General features: G+C 34.4%; 2 protein-coding genes across 3 annotated transcripts in view; one reads left to right on the top strand and one right to left on the bottom strand.

Annotated features, from left to right (window-relative positions):
- LOC108325966 (uncharacterized) overlaps positions 1–7,733 on the top strand; it is a 33,068-nt gene extending 25,335 nt beyond the window's left edge. Inside the window, exons 12-18 of one of the 2 annotated variants that reach the window (XM_017559142.2) lie at positions 66–166; positions 285–372; positions 1,384–1,530; positions 4,550–4,672; positions 4,882–5,052; positions 6,708–6,767; positions 6,876–7,733. In XM_017559142.2, coding sequence (XP_017414631.1) covers positions 66–166; positions 285–372; positions 1,384–1,530; positions 4,550–4,672; positions 4,882–5,052; positions 6,708–6,767; positions 6,876–6,989 — 804 coding nt within the window. In that variant the 3' untranslated portion in view covers positions 6,990–7,733. The remainder of the gene's footprint in view (positions 1–65; positions 167–284; positions 373–1,383; positions 1,531–4,549; positions 4,673–4,881; positions 5,053–6,707; positions 6,768–6,875) is intronic. The other variant, XM_017559143.2, reaches the window with a different exon arrangement.
- A 243-nt stretch (positions 7,734–7,976) lies between these two features.
- Positions 7,977–10,208, bottom strand: LOC108325967 (protein trichome birefringence-like 8). Its single transcript, XM_017559144.2, has 3 exons — positions 9,675–10,208; positions 8,476–8,865; positions 7,977–8,259 (listed from the first exon to the last, which is right to left on the bottom strand). Exons 1-3 carry the CDS (start codon positions 10,013–10,015, stop codon positions 8,094–8,096), a joined length of 897 nt encoding a protein of 298 aa, XP_017414633.2. The 5' UTR covers positions 10,016–10,208; the 3' UTR covers positions 7,977–8,093.
- Positions 10,209–27,767: the final 17,559 nt, after the last annotated feature.

Below are 27,767 nucleotides of genomic sequence, written 5' to 3' on the forward strand. Positions count from 1 at the left end.
AGTCACGTACTTTTTCCTTTGAGTTTCTTTTTTACTGTTATAATATTTCTATTATACTCATTCAGGGGGTTAACAGTGGCCGGAACTACACACCAGTTGAAGAAGACGAGTATGTGAAAGGGAAAAGCAGAAAGAATGCTAATGTAAGGGTAGACAGGAACAAAAGGTATGAATATCTAGTTGCCTATTTCTGAGAGCTCAACTGGCATCTATTACTTTTTTTTTTGGAGTGTTTTATTGTCCTGTTTTTATATTTATTTGAGAAGAACATGGTTTTTTTCCAGAAATGTTGGAAAATCGCGGGGATTTTGGAGCATCTTTGGAGGTCCTGTCACCAAAAAGCCCGGTTTAGAATCTGATGTAGAACCTTATGTACGCATTAGTGTATTTATAATTTGATGTTGTTAATATCCTCTCCGTATCTTTAGTGGCATTGGGGCAACATAACTCAAATGTCTATAATGCTTTTTCTTTTATTGTCATGAGTAATAAATAATGTATTAGCATATTTTCATTGTAATTGTGTTATACTATTTATTATTATTATACGTTCTTCAGTTCTCTTATCTTGTCGTATCATAATATCTTTTGATAATTGAACTGAGAATTAAAAATCAATGTTTGATGGGTAGCACACTAAAGATTCTATCTGGTTATGTCTAAATATAATGTTTGATTATATTTAGGTGATAAATAGCATAGTCAATTAAAATTATTGACTAGGTATTCAACACAGATAAAAGTTGAAACCCCATTAGATTAGACACCTGTTAGGTATTATATTAGTCTGGATAGTTGGTCAAATTGCTGCAATTGCTTGACACAACTGATTCACTGCATCAAGGAGACATAACCACTCTATAGATCTTGCAACCCACCCTTTGTCAAGGCACTTGAGTCACCAGAGGCACACGCCTTTCTATCATCCTGCTTCTGGATCTATGGAGCAGCCTTGTGTAGCACTTCGTAATGAAACCCACCCCTCTCAGGCACATGAGGATGAGCCTCTGAGGCCATTCAAGGATGGGGGACTAGCTCAATTTTACTGGTCAATTGTATGTTAGATTAGTGAAACAGAAAAAGAAACTGCTGCTGGTCACATATTGAGAAGTGAAAGTTGACCTCAAAAGGCCTATCTTAAGAATTTATAAACTTGTCTTTTTATACCTTTTGCTTAGACCTTGCAAAAGTGGTTGACTATTGTTAGCTTAAAAGTTTACAATGTCAAAATAACTTGTTTTGCATGAGTTTTATTGCCTATTAATTCCTATCTTGAATTGGCCTGTACTTCATTTAGTCTAGTTGTAAAAAGTTGTCTGTTACAATTAGTGAATGGATACTTTGTGGAACTTTAGTAACATGGATTTGCTATCTTGATTGAAGGAAAATAATATCGAACAGCCTGCACCAAACGTAGGGGTTGTGGAACAAGAATCCAATGAAATCCGCCGCTTTGAGCTTCTGCGAAATGAGCTTATAGAACTTGAGAAACGGGTTCAAAGAAGTGCCTATCAGTCAGAAAATAATGAAGTATGTCTGAAACACTCAATAAGTTACAAGTTTATGATTTTATATTGCTTACAAAAGTTTTTCTTACTAAGTGCATTGGTAAATAATTCTGAAGATTTGGTCTTTGACCATTGCCAAATGATGTTGTGACCCATGTAGCTGTTCTCACTTAGTGGGATAAAGCTTTGTTGTTGTTTGTAGCTGCATTGTCAATAATTACCCTAACTGTGCTGCTGCCTTATCCTAATTCTCTTTCTATCCAAGCATTTACTCACTAGTTTATAAGCTTTATGTTCAAATTTTCTTTTTTCGCATATTGCTGCGGAAAGACTTGAGATTTTTTAAACTTAACTGTTGCTTTTGGCTTGGGATACATGAATGTTTTGTTATTTACGTCATCCTTTCTTTTTAATCTTTCTTTCTGTTCCACCAGTTACTCATTAATGATTTATAGTCTTTGTATCCACAAATGATGTTGTTAGGTTTTTGAGTAGGAAACCTAATTAACCACGATCACAGTAGGCAGAAAAGATAATGAAAGAATGAATTTCTCTTATTAATGGTAATAGAATTCTCTAAACAAAGGATAGTTGGGAGCATAACCTCCCTCACAGGATTGTAGTCGTCAATTCAATAATCAAAAGATCTTGCAACACTCTAATTAAAAATATTCTATAGATATTTCCTCTAATTACAACACTCTGCCTCAAGTTGGTAAATGAATATCAATCATTCCCAACTTGCCTACAAGATCTTGAAATCTACCTAGAGGGAGCCCTTTTGTAAAATATTTGCTATTTGAGGTTCTGTAGGAACATGAGTTGTAATCACAAAACCTCAGTCTTTGATGAATTCTCTTTCAATCTCAATGTGTTTGATCCTATCATGTTATACTGGATTATGGGCAATGCTCATAATAGAGTTATTGTCACAGTGTAGTTGCATAGGGTTGTCCACCTTAACTTTAAGATCATCCAAAATGGTTTTCTTCCAGAGTCCTTCACACATTCCTTGAGCAAGAGTTCGGAATTCAACTTTTGCACTAGAACAAGATACTCTATCTTGCTTTTGGCTCCTCCATATTACCAGACTATCTCCAAGAAACACACAACCCAGAAGTAGATTTTCTGTCAGTATAGAACATGCATAGTCAGCATCACTACACTAATTGTATAAGCAATGTTTGGTCTTGTGTGTGATAGATAAATCATTTTTCCTACCAATCTCTGATATTGGGCCTTCTCTACAGGAGCACTTTCTTCACTTCCAATTCTGTGATTCTGTTCTATAGGAACTGTTGGAGGTTCTACATCCCAACTTTCCTATTTCTTTGAGGAGATCAAGTACATATTTTCTTTGGGAGATGAAAATTCCGTTCTTAGAGTAAGCAACCTCTATTCCAAGAAAATATTTGAGTTTGCCTAGGTTTTTCATTTCAAATTGGCTTGCCAATTTTTCTTATTCATCATCTCGTGCAATAATGATATCATCCACATAAACAAGCAATAGAGTGAGTTTACTGGTAGAAGAGTGCTTTATGAATAGAGTTTGATCTCCTTGGCTTTGTTTGTATCCCAAGGAAACCATTGCTCTTGTAAATCTTCTAAACCATGCTCTAGGGGATTGCTTAAGACCATACAATGCTTTCTTTAGGAGGCATACCTTGATTTTTTGATTTTTCACTTCAAAACCTAAGGGAAATCTCCATATACACTTCCTCTCTAGATTTCCATGAAGAAAGGCATTCTTCACATCTAACTAGTGTAAGTCCCAAAAAAACATGACCAGCCAAAGCGAGAATAACTCGAATTGTATTCATCTTTGCTACCAGGGCAAACGTCTCCTCATAGTCAATCCCATTAGTTTTGGTATATCCTTTTGTCACCAATCTACCTTTATATCTTTCTATTGTCCTATTTGCCTTATGTTTCACTGTGAATATCCATCTACATCCTCCAATCTTCTTGTCTCTTGGCTTATCAACAATTTCCCAAGTTGAATTTCTTTCTAATGCATTCATCTATTCTTTCATGGCTTGATTCCAATGTTCAAGTTTGATAGTCGCTTGGGCTGAGGTAGGAATTTTTGTGGCATCAATGGCAGCAATAAAGCTTCTATGCTTATTAGAGAGATTGTTAGTGCAAACATACTGAGAAATAGGATATTTAGCACATGATCTTCTTTCCTTTCTCAATGCAATGGGTAAATCCTCATTAATACTTACCTCCTCATTGTTATCTTCAGGGATCTTCCGGATTAGACAAATTTTCTTGCTCGAGAGTCGAAGTAGGTTGTTTTCTTCTTTCATATTTTTTGCCAAAAAAATTGTCTTCTTTCTCTTCTTCCTCACTATGGACTATGTTAGCTTCATTGCTCAGATTTTGGGCATCCTGGAAAGGCAAACATGGTAATGACAAGAAGGAGAGTTCATCCACTTCAAGTGCTTTCTCCCCCTGAAGTGGTGGACTACATGAAAGGATTGTGTTTCATAAAAGGTGACATCCATGGTGATAAAGATGCGACGACTCTGAGCAGCATTGGTTTGATTATAAACCTTTTTCAAATAATCACACGTGTCCTTAGCATTGTTGTAAAGCCTAAGATTAAGAATTAATGGAGGCTCAATTGAGCTAAGAATCCAGGTCATGATTTGGGCATCTTTGGTTTCCCATTTCGCTAAATTCGTTGCATTGATAGGTCTTGGAACACGGTCATCAATATGACCCCATAATTTTTTTTCTTTGACAGAGAGCTTACATTGAAATTCCCAAGCAGCATAATTTTTGCCATTAACATTACATCACTATCTTCATATTCTCAACCATATGCATCATCGTCATCTTTCACACTAATAAATCCTTAATATACAACTATAATTGCCTAAAGCTGATTTTGGCCTATCACTTTGTTCCATATTCACGGATTGTAAAGGTCCGTGATATCATTGATCATTTCTACTGTCTGTATGTTCTTTCCACTAAGATTTTTACCTTGACTGTTCTGTTAGATTTATATTGCGCATTGAATGTCACTTTTACAGGATTTACTAGGTATTGATGATGGTGCTCGTTATACTGATGAGGCTGGGGTTAAGTTGGCCAGGGTTGAGAAGAAAGAAAATATCCTGGAAAAATCTATTGGCAGACTAAAAGAAACAGGAACGGTATGATTTAGCCTCCTGGCTTTTCTTTCTTGGAAGGATTTATCTTTGTACCCTGTTTTTTTCTGTAAAGACTAAAAAACTGGTGGGCACAATATGCATTTGTGCCTCTGAAAATAGTGACAATGTCTCCCATGTTGAAATTTAGAATTAAGTCATCTGTTATGTCTTTATAAACTTCTGAGATCTGAAATCTATTATTCAATAAGCAGGATGTCTGGCAAGGAACTCAGCTTCTTGCTATTGATGTTGCTGCTGCCACGGGTTTAGTTAGAAGGGCACTTATAGGGGACGAATTGACTGAGAAGGAGAAGAAAACACTTAAAAGAACCTTGACTGACATGGCTTCGGTTATTCCTATTGGTGTTTTAATGCTTCTTCCAGTGAGTTGAACGCACTATTATTCTCATTTTCTAATCTCAATCGTTTCTTGTTCAGCAAGGAGAAGCATATTGTTCTCCTCATGCAAGTGTTTTAGCTTATGGATATTGTTCAGCCTATTTTTATAATGTGCAACAAAGAACGTAGAACTCTTAATTAGTCAAGTCTGTTTTACACCTTGGATGCACCCCTTGACGCCAGTGAAAATGGAGAGTTCGCAAGCCCGTCTGTACCATACTAATATTAAAACTCCTTTTCTTTTTAAGATCAATGTGAGTAACAAAGATTAAACCCAATAACACAGGATTAAAGAAGCTAAAATTTTTAATGTCAAGGAGTAACTACAAAAAGTTATGCTATTAGATGAAAGCTTTAATAAATATCCATTATTTAGTTAGCTAGTTACATCAATATTCAAGTCGTAGAAGTTGTAGAACCTCCAAGCCTGCAAGTTAGGCATTGTATTCAAGGGAGAATTCCCTTAGTTTATTTTCAAGAGGATTGCTAGCAACACACTCTTTCTAACACTGTCTATTATTGGTTAAAATTTATTGAAAACTACAAAATTAACAGAGGCTCGTTAAATGAGAAGTGAGGCCAACCCAAATTTATAGTTTCCAATAAATTTCAGCTAATAATAGTGTGTTCAAAACATATTGCTAGATTTTCTCGTTTTTCCATTCAGACTGCCAGGTTTCTTTTGTGTATGAATGACATTGCTGTTTGTAAATAAACATAGGTATAATTTAGCATAAAATATCTTTTCTCTTTCCTCCATATATCCCGATAGTATCTATAATTATTAGAATATATTGCGTTATCATCATACTTCATGATATCATAGTTCCCAATATTTATTTGTTTTGGAGGAGGATTTGCTTCTGCAAAAAAAAGAAAGATGCCTTCGTTGTTGCCTCCATCACTGCTTTTTCCACCTGTTATGCTCTCTATCTGCTGCTGTCGTACCAGTATTTGGCACCTTCAGTGCACCCCTTTTTTTATTGCTTCACCGAGTGCAATCTGCCACCAATTGGTTGGTACCTTCGGGCCTTCATATAATCTCTTCGTCAGCATCTTTGAACCCTAATATTCTTCCAATTCTTAACCAAATGTACTCCCTTAATGGAGGAAACTTTTTGCGGTGGGTCTGTATATTCTCTTAACCTCCTTATGGCAAACCATTGCTTGACATTTTCTTTATAACTAAGAGCTTACCTATAGAGTGATTTCAGCAACCTGCGCTGGTAAGGACTGTCATCAGCTCATCAACTTGAGGAGTATTGAAATAGTAAATAGCTCCAATTTGGGGTAGAATAACTTTTCTCCGTGTACATGTCCTATTAATCTTTGTATAAACTTAATTATTGATCCCTGTCTAATCGACAGATTCTACCATTTTTTTTTTCCTGAGACTGAGCCTGCCAAACTTGGCATGGGCTTCGTTTTACTCCTTTAACTCTCCCGTCTATAAATATTGAACTGGAAAAATAAGATGAAGAACGACTGCTTATAGAAGATGCAGAAAAGATGGAAGATTAAAAACCTATTGCTATTTTATGTGAGTGGTAAATTATCATTTGCCAACATTAGATCTGGTCCTTTCCTTTGTGTAATGGTCCAGTGTAACCTACTAAGACGAAATGCTTATTTTGCACAGGTTACTGCCGTGGGGCATGCTGCAATGTTGGCTGCTATTCAGAGATATGTACCAGCTCTAGTATGCATACTATGACTTACGGCTGCATTTTTTTCAATCTCCTATTCAAACATCACTTCTCCAATAATAATCACGCTGTGAGAATTTACTATGCGTTCTTTCTTGCAGATTCCAACCACTTATGCACCAGAAAGGTTAGATCTCTTGAGGCAGCTAGAGAAAGTAAAGCAAATGGCAGTCGATGATATAAGCTCAGATGAGGAAGTGGATGAAGATAAATGATGAGAAGCAAGGCCGATTTGTGTATAGCTAGCAAAACTATTCTTTGTGATCTGATGAAAATCGGACTGCTTTGTTATCCTCTTTCTGGAAATTTTTTGTTCATGCCAAATTTCTCAGACAGGAGTTGGGCATAGAGAAGTTCATTCCACGTGTCTGGCACTCCTGGTAAGCACCAGTGGCTACAATCCTGTGGGGCATTAGGTGGAGTGCCTGGTTCCCGAAACTTGGAAGGGTGACCATCTTTCCTCAACTCTGAAAGATATGTGATGTTCAAAAATTGGGCTTTCCGGCTCTCATATTGCATCTGTTTGACAACACCAGATATAAATATGTTATGATATGGTTCTGTTTCAAGTTTTGTAGGGTCATTTTCTGGCTCTGTTTGTTTGTCACACTGTCCTCCATCATTCCATGTGCCATTCCTGCAATTTCAGTGTTTAGTAAAGACTTGTCCAAAATTTAAGGCTTGTATCAGTGCCCATGTCATACCAAACTCCCTCCCCCAAATACATATATTTTAGATTTACAATAACAAATTTCTGAACATTGGTTGTTGAAGGAAAAAAGGGGGGAAGTGGGTGAATCGGGAAATCTGATTTCTCATAATTGATGTCTAACTTCTAGTTATATAGTTTAATTGCGAATGTTTGGATACACGTTGTAATCAAGGTGCACAGGTTCCGAAGCTTTGTTACAATTTTGTACATTTGAATTGAAGAAAACAAACACATTTATCATCTCTAATTTTACTCTCTTTCCTATTATTTTACTAAAAATTATTGAATGAGTAAACTTGAGCAATAGTTATGAACTGAGTTAATTAACTGTTTGGCTAAAATTATTAATGCCATGTTACATGAAACATGCTCTTACCGATTAATCTATTGTGAACAAAGAGTTTTACTATGCTGATCTATCAAACTTGACTTACTAGTTCGAATCTATCTTTTTTGTTCATATGAAAAATTATTGACAAACAGACATCGGTAAATTAAATCGACTCTATACCCTTGAAAACTAACTTCTGCAGGGTGACTCGGGCATTTCGTATCAAAGATTGTCTTGAAGGGTGTTTGTTTGAGTGTCAGGCCCAGAAAAAACATGTCAATGCACTTGCCTGAAGTGGACGGGGGAGAAGCTACGAAAGAAGACGAAACTCCTAGGATCTAGATTGTTTAATGCCCATGATTTCCACGTCTGTAAGGATCTCAAAAATGCTTCTTTCACGTTCATCATCCTTACCCTCCCTCCTTCCTGGAAGTAGTTGCCCCTGCAAAATGTTAAGGAGCTTGTAAGACTGTTATTTTCGGTTCTAAAATATCTTTATTTTTATATTATTTAGCAAGTAACATAATTAAAATAATTTTAGAAAAAGTTAATAGTTTCTTTTTTTCAGAAAGAAAAAGGCTCTTTGAAATATGTCCGAAAGTTGCTAAGAAAATTGGCAAGACTAACTTTATTAAAGAAATAGTTGCGGTTGACCTACGACTTGATAGTTTTGTCTGGGTTCCACCAGTGTCCGGAATTGAAAATAAGAATATCAGCTCCAACCCATTGTTTGGAATACCAGTGCAACTCGTCAAGCCTGATAGTTCTTCTTATATGATTGGATGAGTTGATGGGTGGACGACCTATAACACACAAGAAGGGTGTTCTGTAGTATTCTACTGTCAAGTTGTATTCCTGAAACCTCATGGCCAGATACCCTTTGTGTTTGCTTATGGGATTTCCATTCACTTCATGTATTCTGGAGAGGTTAGAAACCCCTTTTGTCAGCATGCACAGGAAAGACTCCCACTGGTTTCTTCCCACAGAATCACCCGCAAACACAATGCGTCCATTGCGATTTCTCTCTAGCACCACACTCGCATTGAATCTGAGCTTCATCACCATACGCCATCAATACAACTTGCTTTCAGCCACTCGTCACTTTTACCAACAAGTACCACACAAATTCAAACAAAACTGCAATTGCTACACTTAGTTTCACTCCATTTCTAATATGCTTCCAACAAAATCTTAATTATGTCTATCAACTTTCAAAACTTTAATTAATGCGACATGTTCGTGTTCAACCATTGTATTTTAACCCTTTTTTGTATTATTTCAGCACTGGCCTCACCTTCAGATTATGCTCCTTAATTGAATTCGACAATTATACACTTGTGAACCGTACACCTATTTTAACTATTTCCAACCAAACCCTTCTCTGAACGGTACGCCTATTTTAACTATATAGTTGAACATCAAAAAGCTACATGCGACTTATAATTACATTTTTAATGTGATTATGTGGTTGTTTTGACTAATCAAATTACAGACCTATATCATACTTTACCGTTCGATTAGTTGACAAGGACCCCCTATTATACTGAGAAATTGGGTTTGGGAAGATCCAACTTTTTCATGAGTAGAAAGAAAAGAAAAGGGAAAAATGTCTTCGAAATTCGGTTTGGAACCCACTTTCTTATTGTGATAAAAGTTCACGATTGTGGGAATTAATTGGTCAAGTGTTGCATGTTGGAAAATATCAGTGGAGAATGAAAAAAAAAATCCAAAAACACATACAAAGAAAGAGTCTCTGGAAAACTGATAAAGAATGATAACACATACATAGCCCTGCATGGATGCATGCAAAAAGTAGCATTCAATGTGCATGACATAATGCCCACGTATATGACATACCGGGGAATATCACAGTCATCAGGTTGCCATCGCCATTTGCGAAAGCTTTCATTTTTGCGTCCGTTTTGGTGGCACCGGAATCCTGGATCAAGAAAGGGACAGTTTTCATCGTATAACCGAAGTGGGTAGGTTTCATCCCAAACCCAGTGCCCTCTGGAGTAATCACAGACTCCGATGAACGGCGATTTCTTTGTAGCGAAATACGATGATGATGATAATGATGAGAAAAAAGCAAGACGAGAAAGAAATTGTCGATCAAAAGGGTATACGAAATTGAAGAAGAATATGGATGTGAGTAAGAGCACAAGAAAATAGAGTGCCCATGTTGATTCTCTCTTCATTTTCGCATTCTATTAAAACAATGTGAGGCTTAAAAAAGTAATTTAAGGTGTTTATTTTGAGGGTTCTTTTTCTGAGTCATTGAAGAAGATCCATCAGAAAAGGAAGCACGACTTATTTCACCGTTTTAAAAGTCTAACTAGCCCTTGTTTTTCTCCTGCTTCTTAGCAAGCTGGAATTCACCTGATTTCATCATTATTTTTTGTTTCTTAACTATTACTATTATAATTACATCTGCAACTTTTGTTTAATTCTCCCAATGGCTAAATGCCGTTAACTAAATTTTCCCTCATTATCAGATTCTTGGTTTGACTAATTAAATCATCTTCTGCGCCCAATGCTTTCTTCTTTAAAGTTGAATAAGTTTTTTTATTTTCAATATTTATAGTTTTTTTATTTTCAATATTTATAGTTTTTTTATTTTCAATATTTATAGTTTATTTATTATAATTTTTTTTTTCAGTTCAGTTTTCCTTTTATTTAAAAGTGAATATGATTATATTATATTTATGTTTACTGTTGATAGTGTGACACGATACTAATTGTAAATATTTAAGATAACTTATTTTTTGAATTTATCTTCAATAGCACACTTTTATTAAGCTTTTTTTTCATGTTAAAATGTATTTGAGAATGGAAATAAGAAAACCAATATATAAGTGCAATCAAACGTGGGATACGAACACCTTTCCTTGTAAGTGAGGTATGTTTTTATTTTCATTCAATTTGATTGAGTTTTAAATATGAAAATCCACACTAGTAAAAAAAAGATTTTTTAACGCGCTATATATGCCTCGGTTCTACTGAAACCGAAGCGTATAAAAGTGCGGTGGCATTTCAGTAATTATTGAGTGGTTATAGGCATCGGTTCATATATAACCGAGGCATATAGATGCTACTGCCTCGAGTAGAAGGCCAACCGAGGCATATTCACACCCCGGTTTGGGGTTTAGGCACCGGTTTTAAATATAACCGAGGTAGTATCCTTAGGTTAAAAACCAAACTTCGCCTCTCGCACCTCACACTCTTGCACTCTCGCGATTCTCACCCTCCGCCTCACGATTTCTCCTTTCCCCTAAACTCCACTCTCCCCCAAACTCCAGCACCAGGCCGCCGTCACCACCAGCCATCTTCGCAAGCACCGCCGTTCAACCACGCCGTTGGCCACCATGGCCGTCAACCGGAGAACGCGCAACCATTCCAAGTCGCGCGCAACCATCACCTGCAAAGAGGGAAACTCAAACAGATCCAGAAACAGAAACCCATCTTCTCCACCGTCGCGCCAGCCACCGCGTTTCAACCTTCTTCCATCACCATCACCGGACCTGCAACTCTGCAACAAAAACCCTTAATCGCGCCACCGTCACCAGAATCCCTAAAGCATGCCGCCCCCGTGTGCGATTAGGGTTGATGCAGTTCGCGTTGCTTCCGGAGCCGCGATTTCTGAATTGAATCCCTGCGTGATGGTTATATGGTGTTAAATCTGGTTTCTGCAGATCTGGTTGTGGTTGCAGGTGGAGGCGCGATTTTGATTTAGGGCTTCCTGTTCAGTGTTCGCACATGGAGGTTCACATCCCGTCGCCATGGTCTTCCCGTTTCCAATCTCTACTTATTCTGCAGATTTTTCTGGAAGAGGCTTTGTTGGTGTTCTGCAGATTTTTCTAGACTACTTGGATGATAAAAAAAATGGAAAAGATCAAATTTTGAAACCTATGAAGGTTCGATCACCAGCTGTTTGTTCAAAGGACTCAAAAAATTTCATGTCTCCAACCATTTCTGCTTCTTGCAAGATCAATGAGTCTCCCCCGAAAGAGAACCCTACCTGAGCGAAACGATGAGGATACCATATGACCACTGAAAGAACTGATACTGATACTACCTCGGTTCATTTAACCGAGTTGAATCCTAGATACCGTTTCGGGTAAAGAACCGAGTTGAATCCTAGATACCGTTTCGGGTAAAGAGAACCGAGGCATATACTTTTTATCTCGCCTAAGTACGCCTCGGTTTGAAAATCGATGTTGATGACTGAAAATAACCGGTGCCTATTCATTAATCTGTATTAGTGCCAATAGTTAATTGAACCAATGTAACTTTCATTATGTAAGTGCAGTATTATTTTTTTGTGATTTCCCTGTTAATATTGGTTTTTATTGGATTGATATAGTGGTGTGTAATGCTAAAATGTTGGTTGTTAAACACTAATAATTTAGAAGGTAAAATGTAATTTTAGACTTTGATTAAAAAAAACAATAATTAATAATAAATTTTAAATGCATTTATAATATACTTTAAAATAGATTGTAATTGTAACTATTAAATTTTTCACAATTGACTTTAATGTGTTTTCTTTTCTAAATCTTCTTCCTCAATACTATAGACAAGTTTTAGATTATCACAATCAACCGTGGTTTTCAAAATATGATTATTAAAAATAACACTAACCAGTTTAACAAATTTATATCATTTCAATTATATGGATTTTATAATTTTTCTTCTATATAGTACTTAATTTCTTTATTTTTATATAAGATTTAGGTTGTGTTTATTTCTAAAGATGAACTTGTGGTGAATAAATAGATATAAATAGATATGAAGGTATAGTTTATGTTTATTTTTAAGAGATTTGGAAGTAAAAGGGAATGAATTTAAAAGTAAAGTTTTTAAGTGATATAATTGATATTATTGATTGAAAAATATTTTAATAGATTAAAATATAAGATTATTATTTTATTCCTATGACAAAAATTAATATATTATTATTAATTATTATAAGAATTAAATGTGAATGTATTATTTTATAAGATTATAATTAAATTATTATTTGTATTACAAGATAATTAAACTACTAAATTAAATAAACAAAATTACTCAATCAGAATACTATAAATTATTGTTTACATATCTTAACCCATAAATTAAATAACTAAACTAATTATTTTACTGTGTGCATGTATTTTAAAGTCTTTTTATGTGTATGTCTAATATTTGTAATGCATTTGATTCAATTTTATTGGACCGACTAAAACCAAAATAATGAATACCAAAGTTCTCGCAATTCAACAACTATGAACAATTACATTTTCCCATAGTCATCAAAGCTTCACTACTATAACCACCAAGTCCTCATAATCATGTCTAGTTGAGCACAGTGATGTCTTTGTCTAACTTAATGACATTTGGCCAAGCTTATAGACGTCCTTGTTGGTTCAATAAATGTTAATCGAGCTCAACAAAACAACTCATAAATGTGGTGACCGACTTCTCCTTGTTTTTTTTTTCTTTTCTCTTGTATTGATCTTAAACTTTAATATAACATTGTTACAATCTGCAACACACAAACTCAATGTCAAAATCAGTTATACGCGTAGCTTATCCAATTCTAAGCAGGTTGGAATCGTTTCTAACTTTTTCTTCATATCTATGGAATCGATTCCTAATCCTTTGCATTTACCATGGAATCAGTTCTAGCTTGTATGAAAATCGATTCCCTTTTCTAGAATGTTCCTCCTTATTTCATCTCCAACCAAAATTGGAAGTCATGGCTATGTGATGATGTAACCTCACCAAATATCATCCAATTGATGGTTGTTAATCATGAACCATGCACCACACACACAGGGAAATAACTCATCTGAAAGTCAATCTTTGTTGTATCTTCATGAATCTCACACTACTTAAAGCTACTAAAAATCCAAAATATGCACGTGAATAAAGTGTTATATGTAACGAATGTATAATTATATTTTCACCTCTATCATTCCAAAATTCTCTCACTTGAAGAGAGATCTAAAAATCCTTGCATCTAGCTAATCCTCTCATTTTCTCCTTACATCACCCGCAAATCATTCCTTCCTAATCCTTAAATATAGTGTCTCACCCTGAATGAACACAACCTTAAACTCATTTAGATTTTTCATTATAGCTTTTCACCATTGTAGTAATCCAAATGTACACTCACAAACACTTCCAGTATTGTATTTTCTTCAAAAACAACAATCACACAAATCTCTTGAAATCTTTTTAATTTCAAAAGCAACCTTTGGACTAAGTCAACAAGATTTTACAACCAACCAATTATTCTTCAATCCTAAATAAAATATTAACACAAAAAAACGATACAAAAGTCATCAACTTTTACTTGCTTAAAGGCCACCAAGAGATGCAAAACCAGAAAGGTAGAAGAGATTCATCGCCCTTCAACATTAAAAGGAAAACTTTACAAATACAATGCATATAAAGCAAAACACAGATATTTTGAGAACTAAATTTTTATAAACAATGATTTGACCACTTTCTTTTAATAATAAAATATTGTAAGTACAAGAACTAAAAAAAGTGTGAATATTGACATCTAACATAAATACAATGTTTCTCACCAAAAGTATCTTCTTTAAGAAATATGTGGATATAGTAGAAATTCCTCCCCTTAAGTAACAATCTCTTGAAACTGACATGAAATTAGCACAATTGGAAAAGTTCAAAACTTCATAAATTGAGTATAATATTGTAGTCCTATCAAGTGAAGAGGAAAGGGAAATAAGGAGTAGCTGCTTCACACTCTCCACAAATAAAGATGTTGACACAAATTCTAACCAAATGCTTATAAACTAAGTCAACAGTCCCTGCACAAAGTGATGTTTCTTTCAAGAAGATAATTGAGAAATACAATATATCAATGAGAAATAGTTTCAAAATTGACACCAATTTCAATCATAAAATCTTAAAACAATAAATTTATAAATTTTTTAGTAACATCAAGTAAGAAACCAAATATCTACATATAAGTTAACATAGGAGATTACAAGAAAATACCCATTTTCAGGAACTATAAGGCAACAAGTTTCATTGGTAGCATTGGTTGTATCCTTCTTTTGGACCCACTTTTATCTAAAAGGAAAAAAAAAACTACACAGACCATTATAAAACCACAAAAAAATCTTTTTTATTCAAATTTTTATTACTAATTTGAGGTTAATATCATGGACCAGGGTGCCTGCCAATACAAATGGAAGATGGGATGGTATTTGATAAATTCAATACACATTAACAAAAACAAATAGCAACACATAATAATAATATATTATATAGAAATGAAGGGTACAAAGTATTTTGGTGGATTAATTTAGAGGTATTAATTATAGCTCAAACACTTTTATTTCCTAAGGATGAATGCAAGTATACAAATTGATTTAAATATTGGTTTATTTAAGAACTAAAGTGAAGCAATATATTAAAGGAATTGAAATATTGGATGTAACCTAAAAATCACCTTCTAACTAATAAAAATACCACATACACTAGAGAGCTTATATTTTCAATAAAAATAACTAATAAGTTAGAGAAAAGCTACACAAAGACATGACATATATACTTGTTTGTTATTGGTGCCAACTAGTGCTATATGTCAATTTCCTTGCCTCTTACCTAACTAGTGCTATAATTTTGAAAATATTAAGAATAATAACAAGAAAGTATTTTAGGGTCTAAAATAGTTATAGATGTAGAGAGGGAAATCCAATGGAACTTTGCATAGTGATGAAGTCAAATGTGTTTGTTTGTTTGTTTGATTTGTGACTATAATGAGTAGCAACCATATGGGGACCTTCCCACTTCCACACCCACTCAATATATTTTATACCCTTCCCACTAATTCATTTCATATTTTCTCTGCACTTCCCTACAATTTTTTTTAAATAAATAAAAATTAACTTTTTCGTAAATTAAAATTAATTTGTATACGAGTTGAGAATAAATTTCTTAAAAACTACATGAAAAATGTATAAATCAATTTATGTATTAATTATGCCATGCTTCCCACACCAATAAATAATTGTTCTTCTCCCATTACTTTATTGGTCTTTTATAGAATTAATTTTTTATTTTTCCTAATAATAGAATAAAAATAAAAATTGTGACGCTATTGTCGTATATGCAAATAAGAAATCTCTTTTACTCTTTTTGTCTTTTTTTTTTCTTTCTTATGTATAACCTCGACAAAATTGTGAGGTGCTCTAACCCTTTCATATAAGAGATACAATAAGTCTGACATCATAAACCACAAAAAAAAAATCATATTATCACTTAATATTATAAATTACCATACAAAATAATATTTTGTAAACAAATTTAGTATGTTTTGGTAAATCTAACAAAGAAGTTAGATTTCTTTCAAAGAGGTCTATCTAAATTTTGAAATTTGTTATTTAAAGTTAGATTTCAGCTTTATCTATCATTAATGATTTATTATTTTAAACACAAAAACTAACTACTATATATAATGATTCCTATTGTCTTCCATTAATGTGTTAAAATCTTCCTTGGACGTGGGGAGGTTTGAAAAAACACTTTCGACGTTAAAATTAATAATATATATAAAATATAAGTAATAATTTATTTTTTTATTGGTTAATGAAAGCACCGTGTAGATGGTAATGTTATTGCATGATTAATTATGATATGAGTGAGGAATGGATGGAAGGTGTTGGAGTGGGTCCTCAGAGTTTGGTTTACATTATATCATTCTTTCATTTTCATTTTTCATTAGAGATGCTATTTTTAGGTTCCCTATACTTTTTGTATTTCAGTGCCATTAATCATTATTCATGCATCACATCTTAATGAAACAGAATAATATATTATATTTTAAATAAGTGAAATATTCTATTGTAAAATATGTGAAAGTAGAAAAAAAGATTTAAATAAGAAAATTATTATAATTATTTTGTAAATTACAAAAACTTATAATCACTTCTATAACATGAAATATAATAATACTAGTAAGTTACATTGTAATATATAATTGAACGTGTGAATTTTAGTTGAAGACTTATTCGATTTTGTAAAAGAATGCAAAGTCTGAAATTTTATATATTTTTCTCTTTCATGTATGCTTCCTAATATTTTATCATTCTTCTACCCTTCTACCTTTTCTGCAGTTCTTCGACACTACCAAAGTGAAATTATATTAGGAAATATAATTTGTTTGCATAAAAGGAAGAAAGAGTAATAGTATATTAAATAAAAAATACTTTAATTCATTGAAACACAAAGTGGTCTCAATATAAAATATTATCCAAATAGTTATAAAAAACGTATATTTCTTTTGTGCAGTTGTATAGATAGATAGAAAGATTAGTCTCAATAATTCATGAGTACTATTTACATGATTTCAAATATAAATAAATATATTATCACTAGTAAAAAAAACTTATTATCACGTCTACTATGTTTTGGTTTAGTAGAAACTAAAGCATATGGTACGGTTTTGAAATTTTAGGGACAGTATAAGCCTCGGTTGTGGAAAAACCGAAACCAAAAACTCTGTAAAACGCTAACAATCTAGTAAGTTGTTTGATGGAAAGTTGACAGTTGAAACAGTCAGATATTTAGGCTTCGGTTCTCTTTAGAACCGATGCCATAGAGTGCTACAAATTCTAACATTCTCCAATATGCAGTCTAAACATCATAAAGGTTAGGGAATAGGCATCGGTTCGCCTCAAAACCGATGCCATAGGTCCATTGGCAGTTAGACCGTCAAACCGAGGCCTATTCCCTGATCTGAACAAATTTTAAACATTAAATAAAAATGTAATTTTTGACAGAGGATTTATCCTCGATTGTGGCGGTGAACCGAAGCATATAGTTTGAAAAAAATTTCAAAATTCCTATTTCAAATGAAATTTTAATTTTTTTTTTAGGAGAATAGACCTCGGTTAAGTGGGGAACCAAGGTAATAACGTTTCGTAGATTAAAAAAAAGAAAACGCGAAAGGAACAGTATCGCCTTCCTCGCGCCTAACAGTTTCAGAGAGCCTCCTCCTCTAGCACGCGACATCCATTACGGAATGCTTCCATTTTCCATCCATTTTCACCGTTTAAACTTGCTTTTGTTTGGTGTCGTGGCCATTTTCAACGTTTAGGAAGCTTTTTAACCGATCAAAATCGTTCAAAACGATTTTTTGATTTAGTTTTTTCGATTCTTCCCCTTAGAGGTAAATTGTGTTTTGTTGTTTGTTTTTATTTCTAAAACTAATATTTGTTTGTATATTTGTGTAGGTTTGAATTTTGTAGAGTTGAATTTTCAACCGTTTTGAGCGCGGGTTGTCCATCGGTATTGGCTTTTCACACTATCAGGTTCTTATATTATTGTTTAAAGTTTACTTTTTAATAGTATTGCATAATTTTGTATGATTGAATATGTGATTGAATGATGATATAATTTTGTACGATTGAATAATTTTGTATGATTGTATAATTTTGTGAAGGTATGATTATAAAGTTTAATTTTTTTTATTTTACAATGTTACCTTTAAAAAAATTTATGTTGAATATGTGATTATTTCAATGTTTTTTATTGTATGATTGAATTGAATTAGCCTTAATTTATCGTTAAATGGTGAATAATTTTTTTTGTATTGTAATTTTGTAGAATATAAGTCAGAATATTTACGTATGGATCGAAATTGGATTAATTTATCACGCATTAGTGCTGAGTACGAGAGAGAGGTAGAGGAATTTATACAATTTGCGCAACGTAATGAAGGTAGAAGTGATGCTGAAGTGAAGTTTAGATGTCCTTGTGTGAACTGTTTGAATGGAAGAAAGTTGAATGCAACTCAAATTAGGGAACATCTTATCTATGATAGTTTCCTACGATGCTATAGAACATGGATATGGCACGGCGAAGAAATACATTTTCTGACTGTCTCCCAAACTGAAAATGTTATTGATTCCTCCATGGAAGTAGATTGACCGGATGAAGACAAATTAGAGGACATGATCCGCGATGTTGGCGTAGAAAATTTTGCCAAAGCTCATGTGTATGAGACGATGTCGACTGATGCGGAAACACCTTTGTATGTTGGTTCAACTAAGTTCACACGATTGTCAACGGTGTTAAAGCTCATGAATTTGAAGGCCACCAATGGATGGACTGATAAGAGTTTTACAGAATTGTTGACGTTGTTGAATGAAATGCTTCCAGAAGGAAACACACTACCCACTCGTAATTATGATGCGAAGAAAATTCTTTGTCCGATGGGTATGGAGTATAAAATGATACATGCTTGTCCAAATGACTACATTTTATATAGGAAAGAGTTTGAATTTTTGAAAAAGTGTCCAAAATGTGGGTTATCACGATACAAGTCAAAAAACAATAGTGAAGATAATGGTCAGATAGAAAAAAATGGATCTACTTTGAAAGTAGTTTGGTACCTTCCAATTGTGCCCAGACTTAAGCGTTTGTTTACGAATCCAAAAGATGTTAAAAACATTAGATGGCATGCAGATGAGAGAAAAATTAACGGGTTGCTTCGTCATCCAACTGATTCAAAGCAATGGAAAAATATTGATCAACAATTCTCCCAATTTGGTCAAGAATGTAGAAATCGTAGACTTGGTTTAAAAACTGATGGAATGAACCCATTTGGTAATTTAAGTACCAATCACAGTTGTTGGCCAGTTATTTTAATAATTTACAAGTTATCTCCTGCATTGTGCATGAAGAGGAAGCACATGATGTTGTCTATGATGTTATCTGGTCCAAAGCAGCCTGGAAATGACATAGATGTTTATTTAAGCCCACTAGTTAAAGACTTGAAGTTGTTGTGGGTTGATGGGGTTGAAATATTTGATGCCTTCGCTTCTAAAACTTTTGTGATGCGTGCAATGTCATTTTGCACCATTAATGACTTCCCAGCTTATGGTAATTTGTCAGGATACAGTGTCAAGGGTCATAAAGCATGTCCTATATGTGAAAAAAACACTGCAACTTAGCAATTGAAACACGAAAGGAAGACGGTGTATCTGCATCATTGGAGATTTTTAAAATGTAATCATCCATATCGAAGGTTAAAAAAAATTCAATGGATATCAAGAGAGGGACAAAGCACCAAATCCACTTACTAGCCTTCAAATCCTTGAAAAAGTTAATAAAATACATCATGTATTTGGGAAAACTTCCAAGAAGTGATCTGTAACGACCCCTTGGAAGAAGAAATCAATATTCTTTGATCTTCCATACTGGTCAAAGTTAGATGTTAGACATTGCATAGATGTGATGCATGTAGAGAAAAATATGTGTGATAGCTTGATTGATACACTGCTCAACATTCAGGAAAAGACAAAAGATGAAGTGAATGCTCCTTTGGATTTGGTTGACATGAAGATCCGAGAAGAGTTGGCACCTAGGGAGATCGGTAAACGTACTTATTTGCCCCTTGCATGTTACACAATGTCTAGACAAGAGAAGATAAGTTTAAAGAGTATCAGGGTACCACAAGGATACTCTTCAAATATGAAGAGTTTAGTATCGATGCAGGACTTAAAGCTTGTTGGCATGAAGTCTCACGATTGCCATGTCTTAATGCAACAATTTTTACCGGTGGCTATTCGTGGAATTTTGCCCAAAAATGTTAGGCAGACCATAAATAGGTTGTGTTCATTTTTCTCGTCAATTTGTTGTAAAGTCATCGATCCTACAAAGTTAGATGAACTTCAAGGCGAGATTGTTATCATCTTGTGTCAACTAGAGATGTTTTTCCCTTCATCTTTTTTTGACATCATGGTACATTTACTTGTTCATTTGGTTAGAGAAATCAAGTTGTGCGGACCGGTATACTTAAGATGGATGTATCCTATTGAGCGTTATATGAAGATTTTGAAAGGGTACGTTAAATATATGTATCGTCCTGAAGGTTCAATGATTGAAAGGTATATTGCTGAAGAAAGTATTGAGTTTTGTTCAAATTACATGACTTCAAAAAATCCAATAGGAGTTCCTCATGCATCATGGTTGAATAAATGTTCTACAAGTAAAAGCATCCGAGGTGTGAATGTGGTGACCAAAGACGATGAAGAATTATTGCAAGCACATCTTTATATATTGAACAACACATATGAGGTTATCCCTTTTTTGGAAGCACACAAAGTCATTATGAAGAATAAAAATCCACGACAATCAGAGAAATGACAGTTGATAGAGCATAATAGAACATTTATGTCTTGGTTCAAATCTGAAGTTGACAAAGAGCCACATTCTTCTCAGACTTTTGTTGTGGCTTGCAAATGGTTTAAAGTTTGATGTCATATGTTGTACAGGTTATGAAATCAATAATTGCACATTCTATACGAAAACTTTGGATGATAAAAGCACAAATACAAAATAGTGGAGTTAGTCTAGAAGCTGAGTCGTTCCAATTTTCCACATCAAAAGATCAAAATCCTATACTTGGATCAATGAGATATTATGGTATAATAGAAGAGATATGGGAGGTTGATTACACTAAGTTTTTTGTTCCATTGTTCAAATGTAAGTGGTTTGACAATAAGAATGGTGTGAAAATAGATGAATCGGATATGACACTAGTTGATTTTCGAAAGGTGGGTTATCGAGATGAACCCTTTATCATGGTACATCAAGTATCTCAGGTTTTTTATGTCAAAGATCATGCGTCTGATCATTGGTATGTCACTCTTCAAGGCAAAAAGGAAATTGAAGTTAACAAAGACAATCTGATTAATATTCATATGACAATCATTCATTGAAAACAACGACAAATTTGGATAATCACCCTTTACTTGACGATGTACATGCAATTCGGTCAGATCATGATGAGGGGATATACATATGACTAATCGATTTATTTATGTATGAATTTCAAATTTGTGTATAAGTTTTTTATTAATATTACATAAGTCTTTTATTAGTATTTCATATGACCCATATTACATGTTTTTTAAAATTATCTGATATTACATAAGTCTTTTATTAATATGTTGTTATTTATTTTGACAGATATGTGGCTGACCACCCACATTCATCAGGAGATGAGGCTCCCTCATTCAAACCTACTAGAGGAGCCACCGGGTTAAAACAACTGATGGTCAGAAGAAATAGTGGTGAAAGGACACTATGGTAATTTAATTAATATCATTTGTTTATATTGATAATTTTATACTGATACAACTTTATTATGTTTATTGCAGACGACATTTGACATTTCAAATGTCGCAACACTTAGAAATAAGTGTTTATCATCTATTGCTGAGAAATTCCAAGCTTTTAAGACTAAGTTGACCTCGAGATATATATTTGGAGGCAAAAAAATGAGTCTCCATGTAAAACATATAAGGCCATTGATGAGGAGATTTGGCACCTCTTTGTACAGAGTCGAACATTAGAGGAATGACAGGTTAGTATAGTTGATGTTTATTCAATTCCTAATTAACAAATATATATCATATGAACTAATTAATTCAATATATGTGACAGGTAACAAGAAGCAAAGCACAAGGAATAAGTGCTAAAAATAAGAACCCCCACCTATTATCTCGTGGTGGGTATAGGAAGCTTGAGGAGAAAATCCTCAAGAAAAAGGTAGAAGGTAGACCATCATCTGAGGGTGGTAGCCCTCAGCCTCCTTCTTCACCTTCTCGACATGAGAAGTGGAAGTTGGCTCATTTAAGATCATCAAGGGCTACTCTTCTGAGACTGCACGACAAATATCTAAAAGAATTGTAAGTTATCACTATTCCTAAAACAATAATAGTTTCATTATACATACTACATTGAACTTTTTAAAGAATAATGGTGCTTTTTTATGTTACAGGACTCCTTGGTTGAGCAGAGCTCCCAAGGTCAATTCACTCTAGAGGGTCGCCAGGATATTCCTACCACTGCAATTGAACGACCTGAGCACCCTGGATGTGTACGTGTTGTTGGTACTGAAGTAGGCATTCGAGATTATTTTGGGAGTTCTTCGCGTCAGACTTCATATGCATACAATGAAGAACAAAAACAAAGGCTGACATAAGAGATCTCAAAAAAACTTATGGCGGAGGTTAGGACGGAGCTAAGGGCGGAGCTTAGGACAGAATTGTATGATGAAGTCACTACATAAGTGACTGACAAAGTTATGTGCCAGTTCTAGCAGCAATCTAAGAGTTATGGGATGCGCCCGCAGCCATCTCCAGTACAGGAACCTATTGTGTCTCCCACAGGTAAAATCAATAAACATTTATGTTTTTATTATTTTTTTAATCTAACCTTTACTCTGATAAGGAGAAGCGAAAAAGGAAGTTGTTCAGCACCAGCCGTCCTAGGGGATGACATGGACAATGCTAGTTCATGTCTGCTATACGTTTTAGATGGTATCAGGACGATGTTGCTAGATCGTGGAACAATGTTTAAGGCAGCGATTGTTGTTCATGGTATGGAGCTATCAACGGATGAGGTGAAGGTCTTAGTAGACGACATTATCATACCAAATGCCTCAGTTCCTCTACCCACAGATGAGATTTTCACTGTGGCACAGGCATTCTAGCTTTTATCGCTTGGCCTAAACACTTGGTTGGTTCAGTTTCTGACCCCCCGGTATGAACTTCTACTTAACACTTGTTAATTTTAAATTTTACATGTTATTGATGTCGAAACTTATCTTATTTTTCCATGTAACAACGTATGCATGGACAAGAGAAGATTCGTTTATATGAGGACGATATTGTTGATGCATTGCAGGAACTTTATGACATCATTGGAGATGAGCCTATGGAGGTTGAATATGATGCTAATGTATTTAGGAGAGGCTTTAAGGTCCCAATAGACCTGCATAGCCAAGATGTCAGGAGGCTTGCGTCGGGAAGAGAAGAGTTGAATATTACATTAATTCAGCTATGGGTGATGTAAGTCTATGAGCAATTATTTATATAAAATTGATTTATATATCAAGTATACTTATATCAAAGGTAACTTTTGATTTCAGGTATATGTTTGGTGTCAATAACGACTTGGGGTACAATGATGTCTATGGGTTCATTGATCCCCAAGTCATTCACGAAGCAAATGATTTTGATGACATCACAACATATCTCACCAGCAGATTTGGAAGCGGGCATTAGTACAAAAATAACGTATAACGTCACGTGTTCAACGTCCAACCACTAAATAACCAACGTTAAAAATGAGCAGTGGCATTTTTGTAAATAAATGCAATTATTAAACGTCGTTTAAAATTGTAATTCGACGTAAAAGGATATAAAAAGTCGAATGACTTTTAAATTCGACGTCAAAAGGTTAGTGAATTCAATAAAAATTTGAGCGGGAGATTGAAAATTCATTAGCTTTATCTTAGCGCGCGATACCCTCTTCTCTTCTTAAACTTTTCTCGAATGAAGTTTGACGAGCATCACATGTAATTTTTCTTTCATTTGATACAAATGCATGTTAATTAATTACTTTATGTATTATTTTTGTTTGTTTTAACCGATTATTTTCGTGCTCTTATCCTTCATAGGCGCATTCTGCTTTCTCTCTCACTGTGACAAAACTTTATTCCGACGAACCCACCTTTTGAAGGTTAGTTTTCGTTTTCGTTTTCGTTTTGAAGAACTTATTTGTTGAACTTGTTTGTTGTTTTTTTGTTGAACTTAGTTGTTGTTTTTTTGTTGAACTTGTTTGTTGTTGTTGTTTAGTTGAACTTGTTTGTTGTTGTTATTTGATTGAACTTGTTTGATGTTGGTTATTGTTGTTTGTTGTTGATACTGCACTATACGTTCATAGTTCATTCTTTATAAAATACCAAACACTGAAATTTGTTGTTTTTTTGCTTTTCAGATCTCGTAGAGTTGTAAAAAAGGATCAGAATTAATTAAAAAAAACAAAAAAATTTTATTAACGTCGAATATTGACAAAATTCGATAACGTCGTATATTAACAAAATTCGACGTTAATTTAACGTAGAATTTTTTAAATTCGACGTAAATTTAACGTCTCCTAATATGACGTCGTTCGCGAATTCGCCGTTAAAAGCCCAAAATATTCGACGTTGTACGCGATTTTTGTACTAGTAAGGAAATAAATATATTTTATTCCTTATATATCTGGGTAAGTGAAGTTTGTTAACTTCATAAAGATCGATATGTGATTTTAATATATAACAATTAAGTTATTATCAATTTCAGGCACTATTGGCAGCTACTTGTTATTTCCGTACTAGAGAGCTATGCTTTGTGGTTCTGCTCATTGCAGAAGTCTCCTTCCAAACATCTCAGACAAGCAGTTGATTGGTAAGAACCTCAATGTTTGGACTTTTTTTGTTATATAAATGAATGCTAAAACTTTTTTTTTATATAGTTCTATTGTAGCACATATGATGTTGGTTGGGAGATCAACTGCTAACGGTAGAAAGCTTGCATGGGTTGCTCTCAAGGTTTGACATATGTTAAAGTCATAGCTTCTTATAGTTTTTTTTTGTTTTAATGATTTTCACTAACTATTTACAATTATGATGATATATTGTAGTGTAACAGACAAAGTGAGTCATATGAGTGTGGATACTATGTAATGTATTTGATGGTCCACATTATTCCTTCTCAGATCACAAGAGGTTGGGAAACGCTAGTATTTAAATTTAATATTTTTTTATTTTCTCCAACATTTGAAATTCATATACACTAATTAATATCAATTGTCTTGTGCAGAGATTCTAGACTCCTTCTCCACTTCCTGAGAAGCCGCTTACATTCCCGAGGAAGGCATTTGCAAAGCATTTAGTCAGATTATATAATAATTCATAGTTATTAGATTTAGGTTAAACCCATTCGGAGGTCCCTATTTTCGTGGGGTTGTCCCAGTTACATCCCCGTCTTTTAAGTTTTGCCAATTAGGTCCTTAATATTGAAAAATTGAATGAATTGGGCCCCTGCCATTAAATCAACTTAACGGGGTTAAGTTTTTGCTTACCCGTGAGGTTGACGTGCATTATTTTGGATATGTGGCGTGCACAGACCCTTATACTGGGTTTTTTATTTCTACGTGACATTTTCTTAACCAACGAATTTAAAAATTGGGGTTTTTGTTAGGGATTATAAAATTAGGGTTAATTGAAAATTGAATTGGGATTATAATTTGGAAGAGAAAAATCTGAAGTTGAGTGTTTCGCAAGCAGAGGTGAAGTCCTTAGGGCATTGGAGCTTCGTGATTGGAGTAAGGGTTGTTATCTGGACGTGAATTGCGAAGTCCTCGAACGTGTATCACAAGCGGTTGGTGTGCATTTTCGTGGGAGGTTAGTATGTGTACTATAGATAGGTATCAATTTAATATTCGGTGCTTTTTGTTGTTATCTGGCCATGCTTTTTTGAATGTGGGGTTGGGGTTGATTGTAGTGTGATTGTATGCATATTGCGATTGTGGTCCCACATGTCCCCCATAGTTAAAGTTCCTTGTCTGCTATCATTATCAGTTGTTCAATGTTTTAATATTTGGTGTTTTTTGTCATTTTACGTTTATTTATAGTTGTAGAATATTCTTGATTTTGTTGTTTGTGATGGAGGGTGATATAGAGGTTGTTATTCACCATAGGGGGAACTTGGTGAACGAAGGGTGCCTAAAGTATGAAGGGGAAAATGATACTATGCATTTTGACCCTGACTTGTGGAGTTACTTTGTTGTGGTAAGTGCAGTAAAATCGCTTGGATATGATGGATTTAAGGATTTGTGGTATTCTGTTGGATGTGGTCCTGTATTAGATGGTAAGCTAGAAGCCTTGTGTGATGACGTAGGAGTTATGCATATGATCAATTTAGCTAGGTTAAATGGCCAGGTTCATTTATATGTTGTGCACACTGTGTCTGAACCTGATGTCATTCAGATGATTGAATATAATGTTCATGAAGAAGGTCAGGAAGTTGCACTTGAGATGCATGAGGGTGGTGAGTGTGCAATGTTGGATGAAAGGACAGAAGAAGATGATGGTTTATGTCTTAAGCAATCCTTGGAAGATGGTGGTGTCACAAAACAGTTGGATGAGGGGGTAGGTGGTCATGTTGGTGAGGGTGACAGAATAGAAGTTGATGTTGAGGGTGAGGGAATACAAGATGATGAGGGTCATGATGAGAGGACAAAACCAAATAATGTTCAGGAGACAATAGAAGTTGATGTTGAGGGTGAGGGAATACAAGATGATGAGGCTCATGACGAGAGGACAGAACCAAATAATGTTCAGGAGACAATAGAAGTTGATGTTGAGGGTGAGGAAATACAAGATGATGAGATGAGGCTCATGATGAGAGGACAGAACCAAATAATGTTCAGGAGACAATAGAAGTTGATGAAGCACATGATGAGAGTCCAAAAGCAAATGATGTATAGGGTGAGACAATGGAAGTTGATGAACCACATGATGAGAGGACAAAAGTAAATGACGGTGAGGCTAACAGAACAGAAGTAGAAGAAGAGTTGGAGGACATAGAATAACAAGTTCGTGAATGGAGTAAATCAGATGATGATAATGGTGAAGTGAATAGTATGGATGGTTTAGTAGACATAAACATTCAGTGTGACTTTAGAGAAAATGATAGTTCTGGTAATATGGAGGTTGATTGCAGTGTTCTTTGTGAGTCAGATTTGGAAGAACATGACATTAGTGATAGCAGTTTATTCAATGATGAATGGGAATCTGAGGAGTTAACTGCTCCTGATATCAGTGATGAAGAAAGTGATGTTGAAGAGGGATATGGAAATTGTATTACATTCACTATGCCAAAAGAGATGGTTAATTTCAACTGGGAGGTGGGAACATTTTTTGGGCACAAAAAAGACATCTTGGATGCCATCAAAACCTACGCACTAGAGAATGAAAAAAATCTAAAATTTATTAAAAATGATAAAAAAGAATAAGGCTTAAGTGTGCGGGAGCAAAAGGAGAATGTCCATGGATGGCTTATTTTGGTTACATGGAGGCAATAGATACAT

Source organism: Vigna angularis, chromosome 3 (genome assembly GCF_016808095.1).
Source record: "Vigna angularis cultivar LongXiaoDou No.4 chromosome 3, ASM1680809v1, whole genome shotgun sequence".
Lineage (NCBI taxonomy): Eukaryota > Viridiplantae > Streptophyta > Magnoliopsida > Fabales > Fabaceae > Vigna > Vigna angularis.